The sequence below is a fragment of the Akebia trifoliata genome, chromosome 16 (assembly GCF_017979445.1).
Source record: "Akebia trifoliata isolate Shusen 1 chromosome 16, ASM1797944v1, whole genome shotgun sequence".
In the NCBI taxonomy this organism is placed as follows: domain Eukaryota; kingdom Viridiplantae; phylum Streptophyta; class Magnoliopsida; order Ranunculales; family Lardizabalaceae; genus Akebia; species Akebia trifoliata.
The window spans coordinates 22,878,276-22,892,696 of NC_141390.1; the positions used below are offsets into that span (position 1 = coordinate 22,878,276).

Consider the following 14,421-nt stretch of genomic DNA (forward strand, 5'->3'; position numbering starts at 1 on the left):
TATTTATAGCAGTCTATTTTTGATATCTAAATGTGTTTGGAGTTGTTATGATGTTTATTATTCTACGTTCTGGATTTTCTTTCTTTTTGAAATTTCTATTCCTTTAGGGAATTTTCATCTCTTGATGCTCATTATTAAATTGTAGGATTTTTAGGTGAGGTTGAAAGGTAAGATAGAGTCAATATCTAGTAGAATATTGAGGTCAAGGGGGGTGTGCAAGCATTTTGGTGAATATGAGATGCCCTATGTTGTTAAACAGACATTATCCTCTTGACTTAGATATTCTCTCATGTGCTAATGACTTCTAAGAAACTTCTAATTACATTTAAAAGTATTTGAGTTTTTCCCTCAAAAGAAGTCCTCATCAAGCTTTAGAACCTCATCATTAAATATAGTTTGCCTCCTTGCAAGAAAATCTTGGCTCAACCCCTGATTTAGATCATACATATCAAACACACAAATTCGATACAATTGCGTGCAATAGATAGATTACTTTATTATTATTCTTTAATAATAAAGATTAACATCTCATCACATATTAAAATTCAAAATTAAAAGTCTTTGCAACTACAATAAATAAATAATTTCAAATAATAAGAAAAGAGGTCTTAAGAAATATAGATAGAAATATTCAATCAGGTAACTTCAAAGGCTCTATAAGTGCCATCATTTAGAAATAAGTCAATTTTTTTAATCAAAAGATTAATATAATTTTTTAATAGTTAACATGCATGTGCATTTTAGAAGTAATAATAATTAGGGGTGGCGATGGGTGGGGTCTGATCATGTAACAAACTTAAACACAAACGCAACCCATTTAATAATCGTGTAACAAACTTAAACACAAACGCAACCCATTTATAAATAGGTATACCTGACCCAACACATATATAATCTATTTAATAAAATTCTATTTTTTATTGAAAAAAATAAGTTCCATTTCCATCACCAACAAAAAAAATATAATTACTAAAAATAATGACACACAACTATAAATTAAGTTCAATGGTAAAAAATAACTTTCTTTTGATTTTTTTTTCTTCAAAGTTCATAGAATTTTGTCATTTATAACTTGTGGCATCGGATCATGTTTTTGAATGCCATAAGGTGATGTGGTCAGAAAACTTTCCTTAGTAAGGAAAGTGTTTTTCAATATTATTATTATTATTATTACTATTATTATTGGCTAAGCAAAGTATATTTTATTATCACATGAGACATGCTAGCCTTATTAAGTAAGATCTTAAATCTTCGTGGATGTCATTTTGCCAATATTAGGAATCATACACTATGTACATCTAAATTTCAATGAAAAAAATCGAGTAAAAAATTATAATATAAATAAAGAACTTAGTAAGAAAAGTGTTTTTCTTCCCAAACGAAAGCTTAACCATTTATTATTTTAAAAATATCTTAAAACACTCTCTTTATATTTTATAGAATTTGAAAAAAAAAATATATTATTGAAAAGCTCTAGAAAATTCTAGAAAAAAAAGTAATTAAATTTTTTTTTTATAAATAGTTATTGATATATTTAAAATTATATGTTAATGACATAATAACTAAACGTGTCAAAACAGGTTAAGTGGGTTTACGACAAGAACCCAAACCCGACCCATTTAATAATTGTATTAGACGTATTGACACTATTATGACTCAAACCCAATTACACTTTATCCAAACCCACTAACTACATGTTGATTCCAGAGCTGTCGCGGTCTCAACCACCCTAATAATAATAAAACTATGTGAATCACAGTCAGCTGATAGATAGGTTGATGCACATGCCAAAGGATGGGATACATTAATGTAAAACATAATTTGCTATTGTGACTAACATAAAATTTTGATACACCCAATCCAAAAGTATATTTATTGCATTACAATTGATGGGTCCAAAAACCATATGAGATTCAGGTGCTCTCTTGTTAGAGCTGTTAAAAATTAATTTGATTAGCTATAGATAATTATTGTTATATAAAAAATGATCAAGATTAAATGGCTATAAATCAATTATGAACATTTATCAAATGTAAAAATTAGTTAGTATGATATGATACAAGTCAGATCCGGATCTGGTTTATGATCCCATTTTTGTCCATAATTGAATATGGATATAATTAGATCCGATCCGGGTCCAACCCGTTTTATGCCTTACCTACTAGGCATTTTCAAGGAAACGGACATCAAAACTGTTTGTGGAAATAAAACAGCAAATTCAAGACTCTCAGCAGTCTTCATCACTTTCCATAAATAAGATGGAATCTCTCAGATTCGAGATTTCGTCCAATGCAAGTTGTTTGAAGGATTAATTTCAGTGGTTCAGATAACTAGAAATTTCAGGTAATTCTAAGTGTTTTGACTTTATTCTTCCTTAATTTTCTTGTTAATGAAGTTATTTCATAATTACATTCTCTTTCTTCTCTCACAATTGAACAAATTTGAAATCGTTCATATAATTTTCAGTGAAATTTATGTTTAAATTCAAATAACAGACTTTGAACTTTTTCTTTGATTAAATTTAAGGTTTGATTCAGTGAAACAACTGTTAGTAGAATATTAGATCGATCGAAGATGCGAGTAGCAGTGATTGGAGGAGGGATCAGTGGATTGGTATCGGCTTACGTTCTTGCGAAAGCTGGAGTTGATGTTGTGTTATATGAGAAGGAGAATTACTTGGGCGGCCATGCCAGGACGGTAACCATCGATGGTGTCAATTTAGATCTTGGATTCATGCTCTTCAATCCAGTTAGTCTTATTTAGTAAGAGTAGGGATACAGAACAGTGTCGTTTAACTAACAACCGTCAGGTGATGCCCCTATTTTTATGCCACGTGGCACCTTTTTTTTTAGGGACCCCCTGACAGTATGAATATGTGCTCCATAATGTTTCTGTTTGATAACTTGTATCTACTAGATCTATGCTGTTAAAAAAGAGTTTAAATCCAACAATTAGAAATCATTCTTAAGACAATGAATAGACATCACCAATCAAATTGGACTTTTGTGTATAGATTCACCAAATGATGAACCACATATCCATACGATCTGTAAGTCATAAAAATGCCATGTGACATAAAATAGGATGCCACCTGACCTTGGTTAGCTATGGGATGCTAGTCTGATCCCTACTCATTTATTAATCACTACTGACACTTAGGCACATGGCATACTCAACTGATTTACTAGGTGTGACAGGCTTGAAAATCATAGATATGCTCTCCTTGGGATACAAAACTACGATTCTCAATAAAAGATAGGGTTTTGTATCTCGAGAACAACAGATCTACGATTTCCAAGATTGTCATGTCATTTAAGTCGATTGAGTATGCCACGTGTCCAAGTCAGATTATCACGGCTCTTTATTAATTTCTCTCCATTATTACTATTATATATATATATCCTGTTCAACACCTTATGCTCTACCCTACAGTTTACCCTACGTGTTTTGTCCTACATGGATTAGAAGTTTTGGAATAGGCAAATTTTTGGTCAGGAGATTATCCTCACCAAAAATCAGCCCATTCCAAAACTTCTAATCCCATAAAAAATGATTTACAAAAAATGGATGGTCCACAATTTTTCAACTTGTAAACATGGGGCTAGAAATTTCGGAATGGGCTGATTTTTGGTGAGGAGGATCTTCTTACCGTAGAGATCATCCTTGGCAAAAATCAGCCCATTCCAAAACTTCTAACCCATGTAGGACAAAACACGTTGGTAAAGCCTAGGGTAAAGTGTAGGGTGTTGAACATTTCCATATATATATATATATAAGGTAATCCTATCTTGTTTGTTGGATTTGATTTTTAAGTTATTATGAATGTACGCTGTTGACATGGCAAGGGCACATAATCATAAATCGATTTCATTGAATTCACTGGAAAAAGATGTGTGGTTCTGTGCCCTTGCCACATCAACTACATGCCCAACCGCGTGCATTCAATGTTATTCTTGATTTTTATATGAATAATGATGAATGCACCTTGTACCAAGACCGCCTTTATTCATCACGACTCTTTTTATATTTGGAAGTTCATTAGTCAATTTTCAAAACCATGAATATATATATTTATAAAACTAATGTATATGTACATTTTTATATCAAATCTAGGGCATGAATTAAGAGTAGGGATCCAGACATGTGTCCCATTCCTAACCAAGGTCAGGTGGCAATCCGTTTTATGTCACATGGCATTTTTTGGGACTCACTGGCCATATGGATATGTGGTTCATCTGTTGGTGAATTTATGTATCCAAAGATAACTTATTCCATTAGATCTAATCTTTTGAAAAGGAATTTGAATCTAATGAGTAGAAATCATTCTTAAGACTATTATCAATGGATTCACGTCACCGTATAAAATATTCACCATAAACGCTCTTATTCAATCACTAGTAAAAAAAAGCTTGATTAAAAATGAGAGTTGTTATTGGTACCCCAACTTTTACTTTATTTCACTCCAATTAAAAGATTAAAAAAAGTAAATAGTTGAGAATAAATAGAAGTTGGGGTGCTATTTTTTGAGAACTACTATTGGCTCCAATTTTTTATTATTACAATCCAATTGAAAATATAAAAAAAAGGGGGGGATTGTCGAGATTAAGTACAAGTTGGGGTGCCAGTAGGAAGTTCCCTTGTTTTTCTTTTTTGAATTTCTAGTTTTGGGTTTAGGATTTTATATGAGCCTAATTATAATGGTAAAAAATCACTGAAATTGTGTGAACCAGTGTTATGATGTTTTGCAATGTTGAGATTATAATTTGAGCTAAACCTTTGTAACGTTTGAAGAGTTTGTTTTAATGTTTAATTGGGGTGTGATAAATAATTAAAATTTTAAGAAGTAATAAGTAAAAGTTGGAGTGCCAATAGAAGGTCTCTTTAATGTATTCAACTCTTAAGATCCTAAGCATCGAGAGAAAAATTCTCTCACCTGCCGGATGTCCTCTACCAAGAAATTTTGTTATTTTAGATTTCAAATCATAAATAGAGTCTTTGGGCCCACATGGATTACAACTTTGGCAATCTAACATCACAAACTTCTAGATTTTCATGAAAAAACTCATATTAAAAAAAATAAAAAATAAAAAGACAAATTCAAGCTTGACCAAAATATTGAAAATGAATGGCTACCAAACACACAAACATACAATTAAAATTCAATGGTAAAAAAAAAAAATTTTGAGAGAGAATTAAAAAAAAAAAGTATATATATATATATATATATATAATATATATATATATATATATATATATTTTTTTGAAAGAGAATTTCAAAAAAATAATTTTTAGAAATTCGTAGAATTTCATCCTCTACGACCCCATGACATCTAATCATGTTTTTGAAAGAGAATTAAAAAAATAAAAAATAAAAAAAATTTAAAAATTTATTTTCACGGTTGTATTTTTATTTTAAATTTGGGTGTTCGGTAGCTGTCAATTTTCAACACTATTGATAAACCTTGAAAAAAAATTATTTTTTTACCATGAGATTTTTCATGAAATCTAGAAGGTTGTGGTGTTCGATTGCCAATATGATAATCCATGTGGATCCCACAATACTTTTTAGGATTTGAAATCTAAAAATAAAATTTTTTGGGCAGTGGATATGTGGGTTGGAGGAAAATTTTTTCCTCTTACTGCTTATGTATCAGCGCCACATGTCAAAACAGTGTTGACGTGTGAGCAAACAATCACTCCTTTCTTCTATGGTCCAAATAGTTCAAAGATTGACTCAATTGGCAAGAGAAGTACACATTTCTTAGGGATCACAACAACTTAGTTATGAATCAAATCTTTTAAGGTAATTCTAGGAGGGATATGCATCATGGTTTTAAAACTTAGTTTTGACATCTCGTCTTGTGCATGAATGAGATCGTGTCATCTCGAATGAATTTTTCGATATATTTGAGTCATCTCGTTTAACAATGAGAGAAATGAACTATGATTTTAAATCTTGTTCGATATGTTTTGACTTGGCTATCCGTCTTGTTGGTGGATGATACCATGACGTATTGGACGAGTCATCCCGATCTAGAATAAGTTTTAAAACCATGATATGTATTATTGGGAAAAAAGCTTTGAAGCGGGCAGGTTGCTTCAAAATTTTGAAGGAACCCTCTCCATTGGATTACATGTGGCATTTCTAAATAAGTATTCCAAATTTTGATGGAAATGTAAGGGCATGAAAAAAATTCAAAATGCCATGTATCTTATTTTTTCTTTTACTAAAAAAAAAAGCAAGAATTAATTTAGAGAGCTACTCTTGCCTCGTCAACTTTTACTAATGCCACACCAATTCCTATGTGAATCACCAAAGAATTGCACACAATTGGTGTGGTGTTAGTAAAAATTGATGTGGCAATATCAACTCTTTTAATTTGATAATTTCTTAAATATTAGAGTTTACTAAAAAAAAAATTTATTTACAAAAGTTCCATCCACCAATAACAAGGGAAAAACACTTTCCTTACTAAACCTAGTAAGATTTAAAATCTTACTAAGGGTCGCTGAGCTCAAATGGATAACCAAATTGACAAGAATCGTGATAATCTAACTTACCCACATGACATAATCAATCGACACTCCTGACGTGACAAGTTCGGGAACTATAGATCTGCTCTCCTCGAAATACAGAACCGCACTTCCTTGTAAAAAGGTGCAGTTTTGTATCCCGAGGAGAGTGGATCTAGGGTTCCTGAACCTATCACGTCAGGTGTCGATTGAGTATGCCACGTGGGTAAGTCAGATTATCACGACTCAATTGACAATCCAACACCACAACCCTCTAGATTTCATGGAAAAACTCAGATCCAAAACATGAAATTAAAAAAAAAAACATTTTCGACCTTAACCAAGGTTTTTAAAATGGACGGCTACTGAACTTCCGTCGAACTCCTAAACTTAAAATTAAAATTTAATAGTGAAAAATAACTTTTTTTTGGAATTTTTTTTCATAGTTCAGTGAATTTTTCCCCCTCTACATCTCTGTGGCACTAGATCATGTTTTTGGATGCCACAAAGTGATCTCAACAACAATTAGTAAGATTTGAAATCTTACTAAGTTACTAAGTTAGTAAGGCTAGCCTTACTCATAGTAAATCAACCCCTGCTTTTTTCTCAACTAAAACAAAATAAGAACACCTTTCAACCCAAAACAAAACAATAACACCTTTCAAAGACACTTACCTGTATATGGACGTCACGTCTACGTGGTACCAAAAACATGATCGGATCTGACTCTATGTAGAGAAGAAAATTTTAACAACTGAAAATAGAAAATTTAAGGAATTTTCACCTGTGGATTTTAAATTTTGGGGTTCAGTGGTTAATATATTCAAAGTTTTTTATCAAACAAATAGAATTTATTTTTTTAAAATTATCTTTTTGAGTTTCGACGAATCCAATTCGGCTATTCCTACACCTAAGATCCTTCTATATATATCTCTCTGACTCATTAATTAAATGAAAAAAAAAAAGATTTCTTTTGATAAATTTAGAAAGATCCAAGTGTGAGAAGCTGATTTTAATCTTCCTCCCTGAGTGTGTACCATTTGGATTCTTATTTTTAAACCCAATCCAGACCATGAACTCTAGATGGTTGAGGTGTCATTAGGGACAAGATGTCGGTCCACTAACCCCAAATGAGGACCTTGGTCTAGGTTCTACATGATCTTTCAGTCCATGTTTATTTTTTGTTTGTCATTGTTTTTTTTTTTTTTTTGGATAATCGGGTATCCCAGTAGATAGTAGACTGGGCATCTATCTTGGCTTTGCCTAGTCCATAGAGGATGGTCTTGCCCAAGGACTAGTCCCGGGGAACGTGCAATGCACGAACATCACACACACCAAGTAGGTGAGGGTGCCCCATCGTGGGTGGCCCATGAGGAATTAATGCTCATATTGGGTATTGAACTCACGACCTATGAGCATTAATCGCTTATTAGTCTGAAATTGCCATTGAGGCAACTCCTTGGGGTTTATCATTGTTAATTTTTATATATAGGGAAATGTTCAGCACCCTAAGTTTTACCACACACTTTAACAAACGTTTTTTGTCCTACATGGGTTAAAAGTTTTGGAATGGGCTGATTTTTGGTGAGGATGATCTCTATTATTAGAAGATCATCCTCCCCAAAAATCAGCCCATTCCGAAATGTTTAACCCCATGTTTACAAGTTGAAAAATCGTGGATCGTCCATTTTTTGTAAATCATTTTTGATGGGGTTAGAAGTTTTGGAATGAGCTGATTTTTGGTGAGGATGATCTCCTCACCATAGAGATGATCCTCACCAAAAATCAGCTCATTCCGAAACTTCTAACCCATGTAGGACAAAACACGTTTGTTAAAGTGTGTGGTAAAACTTAGGGTGCCGAACGGGACCCATATATATATGGGAAATGTTCAGCAACAAACATTTTGACAAATATTTTGGCAAAACATTTTTCAAAACATGGGTTAGAGGTTTTGGAATGGGCTGATTTTTGGTGAGGATGATCGTTACGGTGTGGGGATCATCATCACCAAAAATCAGCCCATTCCAAAACTTCTAACTCCATAAAAAATGGTTTACAAAAAATGGACGGTCCACGATTTTTCAACTTGTAAACATGGGGCTAGAAGTTTTGGAATGGGCTGATTTTTGGTGAGACTGATCTCCTCACCGTAGAGATCATCCTCACCAAAAATCAGCCCATTCCAAAACCTCTAACCCATGTTTTGAAAAATGTTTTGCCAAAATGTTTGTTGCTGAACGGGACCCATATATATATATATATATATATAATACCCTACGCTTTACCCTACACTTTGCCCTACGTGTTTTGTCTTACATGGGTCAGAAGTTTTGGAATAGGCTGATTTTTTGTGAGGATGATCTCTATGGTAAGGAGATTATCCTCACCAAAAATCAGCCCATTTCAAAACTTCTAACCCCATAAAAAATGATTTACAAAAAATGGACGGTCCACGATTTTTCAACTTGTAAACATGGGGTTAGAAATTTCGGAATGGGCTGATTTTTGGTGAGGAGGATCTTCTTACCATAGAGATCATCCTTGGTAAAAATCAGCCCATTCCAAAACTTCTAACCCATGTAGATCAAAACACGTTTGGTAAAGTGTAGGGTGTTGAATATTTCCATATATATATATAGGGTAGTGTTCAATGCAAACTTTTTGGCAAAACATTTTTCAAAACATGAGTTAGAGATTTTGGAATGGGCTGATTTTTGGTGAGGATGATCTCTACGGTGAGGAGATCATCATCACCAAAAATCAGCCCATTCCAAAACTTCTAACCCATGTTTACAAGCTGAAAAATCGTGGACCGTCCATTTTTTGTAAACTGTTTTTGATGGGGTTAGAAGTTTTGGAATGGGCTGATTTTTGGTGATGATGATCTCCTCACCATAGGGATCATCCTCACCAAAAATCAGCCCATTCCAAAACCTCTGACTCATGTTTTGAAAAATGTTTTGCCAAAAAGTTGGCCATTGAACGCCCCCCATATATATATATATATATAGAAAAGGTAATTCTATCTTGTTTGTTGGATTTGATTTTTAAGTCATTATGAATGTACGCAGCTGACATGGCAAGGGCACAAAATCATAAATCGATTTCATTGGAATTCACTGGAAAAAGATGTGTGGTTTTGTGCCCTCGTCACATCAACTACATACCCAACCGCGTGCATTCAACGTTATTCTTGATTTTTATATGAATAATGATGAATGCACCTTGTACCAAGACTGCCTTTATTCATCACGACTCTTTTTATATTTGGGAGTTCATTAGTCAATTTTCAAAATCATGAATATTTATATTTATAAGACTAATGTATATGTACATTTTTATATCAAATCTAGGGCATGAATTAAGAGTAGGGATCCAGACATGTGTCCCATTCCTAACCAAGGTCAGGTGGCAATCCGTTTTATGTCACATGGCATTTTTTGGGACTCACTGGCCATATGGATATGTGGTTCATCTCTTGGTGAATTTATGTATCCAAAGATAACTTATTCCATTAGATCTAATCTCTTGAAAAAGAATTTGAATCTAATGAGTAGAAATCATTCTTAAGACTATTATCAATGGATTCACATCACCAATCAAACTGATCTTTTGTGTGTAAAAGATTCACCATAAACGCTCTTATTCAATCACTAGTGAAAAAAGCTTGATTAAAAACGAGATTTGTTATTGGTACCCCAACTTTTACTTTATTTCGCTCCAACTAAAATATTTAAAAAAAAGTAAATAGTTGAGAATAAATAGAAGTTGGGGTGCTATTTTTTGAGAACTACTATTGGCACCAATTTTTACTTATTACAATCCAATTGAAAATATAAAAAAAAAAAGGTGAATTGTTGAGATTAAGTACAAGTTGGGGTGCCAGTAGGAAGTTCTCTCGTTTTTCTTTTCTGAATTTCTACTTTTGGGTTTAGGATTTTATATGAGCCTAATTATAATGGTAAAAAATTACTGAAACTGTGTGAACCAGTGTTATGATGTTTTGCAATGTTGAGATTATAATTTGAGCTAAACCTTTGTAATATTTGAAGCGTGTGTTTTAATGTTTAATTGGGGTGTGATAAATAATTAAAAATATGAGAAGTAATAAGTAAAAGTTGGAGTGCCAATAGAAGGTCTCTTTAATGTATTCAACTCTTAAGATCCTAAGCATCGAGAGAAAAATTCTCTCCCCTGCCCGATGTCCTCTACCAAGAAATTTTATTATTTTAGATTTTAAATCATAACTAGAGTCTTTGGGCCCGCATGGATTACAACCTTGGCAATCTAACATCACAAACTTCTAGATTTTCATGAAAAAACTCATATTAAAAAAAAATTAATAAAAAATAAATTCGAGCTTGACCAAAATATTGTTCTTAGGGATCAGAACAACTTAGTTATGAATCAATTTTTTTAAGGTAATTCTAGGAGGGATTTGTATCATAGTTTTAAAACTTAGTTTTGAAATCTCGTCTTGTGCATGAATGAGATTGCGTCGTCTCGAACGAATTTTTTTATATATTTGAGTCATCTCATTCAACAATGAGAAAAATGAGCTATGATTTTAAATCTTGTCCAATTTGGTGGATGATACCAAGACGTATTGGACGAGTCATCCCGGTCTAGAATAAGGTTTAAAACCATGATATGTATTATTGGGAAAAAAGCTTTGAAGCGGGTCGGTTGCTTCAAAATTTTGAAGGAGCCTTCTCCATTGGATTACATGTGGCATTTCTAAGTAGGTATTCCAAATTTTGGTGGAAATGTAAGAGCATGACATAAATTCAAAATGCCATGAATCTTATTTTTTCTTTTACTAAAAAAAAAAGCAAGAATTAATTTAGAGAGCTACTATTGCCTCATCAACTTTTACTAATGCCACACCAATTCCTATGTGAATCACCAAAGAATTGCATACAATTGGTGTGGTGTTAGTAAAAATTGATGTGGCAATATCAACTCTTTTAATTTGATAATTTCTTAAATATTAGAGTTTACTAAAAAAAAAAAAATTATTTACAAAAGTTCCATCCACCAATAACAAGGGAAAAACACTTTCCTTACTAAACCTAGTAAGATTTAAAATCTTACTAAGGGTCGCTGAGCTCAAATGGATAACCAAATTGACAAGAATCGTGATAATCTAACTTACCCACATGACATAATCAATTGACACTCCTGACATGACAAGTTCGGGAACTGTATATCTGCTCTCCTCGAAATACAGAACCGCACTTCCTTGTAAAAAGGTGCAGGTTTGTATCACTAGGAAAGCGGATCTAGGGTTCCTGAACCTATCACATTAGGTGTCGGTTGAGTATGCCACGTGGGTAAGTCAGATCATCATGACTCAATTGACAATGCACCATCACAACCCTCTAGATTTCATGGAAAAACTCAGATCCAAAACATGAAATTAAAAAAAAAAAAAAAAAAATTTCGACTTTAACAAAGGTTTTTAAAACGGACGGCTATTGAACTCCCATCGAACTTCTAAACCTAAAATTAAAATTTAATAGTGAAAAATAACTTTTTTTTGGAATTTTATTTTCAAAGTTCAGTGAATTTTCCCCCCTCTACATCTCTGTGGCACCAGATCATGTTTTTGGATGCCACAAAGTGATCTCAACAACACTTAGGAAGATTTGAAATCTTACTAAGTTACTAAGTTAGTAAGGCTAGCCTTACTCATAGTAAATCAACCCCTGCTTTTTTCTCAACTAAAACAAAATATGAACACCTTTCAACCCAAAACAAAACAATAACACCTTTCAAAGACACTTACCTGTATATGGACGTCACGTCTATGTGGTACCAAAAACATGATCGGATCTGACTCTATGTAGAGAACAAAATTTTAACAACTCTGAAAATGGAAAATTTAAGAAGGCATTTTCACCTGTGGATTTTAAATTTTGGGGTTCAGTGGTTAATATATCCAAAGATTTTTATCAAACAAATAGAATTTATTTTTTTAAAATTATCTTTTTAAGTTTGGATCGAATCCAATTAAGCTATTCCTACACCTAAGATCCTTCCAAATATATCTCTCTGTCTCATTAATTAAATGAAAAAAAAAAAAAAGATTCCTTTTGATAAATTTAGAAAGATCCAAGTGTGAGAAACTGATTTTAATCTTCCTCCCTGAGTGTGTACCATTTGGATTCTTATTTTTAAACCCAATCCAGACCATGAACTCTAGATGGTTGAGGTGTCATTAGGAACAAGATGTCGGTTCACTTACCCCAAATGAGGACCTTGGTCTAGGTTCTACATGATCTTTGAGTCCATGTTTATTTTTTGTTTATCATTGTTTATTTGAGAAAGATCGAACATCCAGATTGAACTCTCGAAAGAGAGGGGGGAGAGGGGGAATATATTAAAAGTTTCATCAACTATATATTCAGAGTCAATATCTTAAGTGCAAGTTTTATTTTTAAAGCTTGATTGGTGTTTGACAAGAAAACTTGTTTAATAGTCGCACAAGAGAAAGGTTCATAAACATCTGTATTGTCATTAGTATTTATGTTGAACATAAAAAAATTTCTTGAATTTTTTTTATAAAATTTGTATATGATTAGTTCGTGTTTTTGAATCATAGCCATGCCACGAAGGTTAAAGACAAAAAAAAAAAAAAAAAACACTTTCTTGATCACTAACTTAGAGAGGCTATTTGTTAAGCGAAAAATTATAAACTCTAACTGATAGCATGTCTGAATACAATAATAATACTAAAGACATTCAAATTAAGTATCACATTCAAATTAATTCATTGACCACACCTCCTTATGGCAACCAAAAGCATGATCAAATGCCAAAATTAAAAGGTTTAAGAATTTTTTAAAAAGTAAGATAAATTGAAAACGTATAATTTTTCATTATTGGATTTGAATTTTAAAATTAGGAGTTTAGTGGTTGTCCATTTTGAAAGTTTTTATCAGACAAAAGAATTATTTCTTATGTTTTTTTTTTTTTTTTTGTAATTTGAACCTTGAACTTTAGGGTAGCAGATTAAATGTCGACAATAAATGTCATGACCTACCTCGAGATGTGTGAAATGAGATCGCAAATGAATTTTATATTCATTTGAAGAAAATAGGAGATACATATCTCAATATTATTCTTTGATTAACAATTAAATACAAAATAATGATGTGCAGCTTTCTTCTCTTCGTGCTTTATGCTTGGTCGACTGAGAGGGAGACTTTTGACTTGTAGATCATTGCTTTTGATGCTTAATATTCTCTAGGGTCTCGTGTAGATTTCTTCTCTCCAAACTTCACAATTGATCGATTAAAAATGATTTTTTGACTTCCGCAGAAGGATTTTTAGGCTTGATCTTCTCTTTAATCGGAATGCGTGTCTTTCTCTAAGAACCTGGTTTTGTCTTTAGAAGAGGGCTTGAGAGCTTTTTATTCTATAGAAGAACTTATATCTTTTGAGAAAAAGTGATCTTGGTCCCTCACAACCATGGGGAACATAAAAAATTTCAACAACCATGGGCCTTTGAAATTCAATTTCTAAAATTTGTGGGCTTTGGCCCTTCAAATTTTCAGTTTTCATGTAGTGGAGAGCACCACTTTGTATATATAAAGACCAACTTTTGTTGGTTGAAATTTTGGAATTCAGTGACCGAACATTTTGAATCCATTTGATCAGGCTGAAAAAGATGTGGTTTTTGATATATATATTTATATATATTTCAAATCTGATCCAAGCCATGATCAATACAAATACATGGCTGCTGTGTTAGGTTGAATTTTTCAGCATGGTCTCTCCCTTATTGATAGAATACTATAGGGAACTACATGTAAATAGTACCACAGAGGATCTGCTCCCAAACTCTCGGCAGCGGATCCTCTGGTATTTTTTCCTGTCGTTCCATGTCGGTCACTTCGTTGG

The 14,421-nt window shown here is 32.7% G+C and overlaps 1 protein-coding gene across 1 annotated transcript in view; it reads left to right on the plus strand.

Moving 5' to 3' along the window:
* The first annotated feature begins 2,400 nt into the window (after positions 1–2,400).
* The window catches only part of LOC147382915 (uncharacterized), a 64,289-nt gene continuing 52,268 nt past the window's right edge, over positions 2,401–14,421 (plus strand). The window contains exon 1 of the mRNA XM_086429156.1: positions 2,401–2,748. Coding sequence (XP_086285282.1) covers positions 2,575–2,748 — 174 coding nt within the window. The 5' untranslated portion in view covers positions 2,401–2,574. The remainder of the gene's footprint in view (positions 2,749–14,421) is intronic.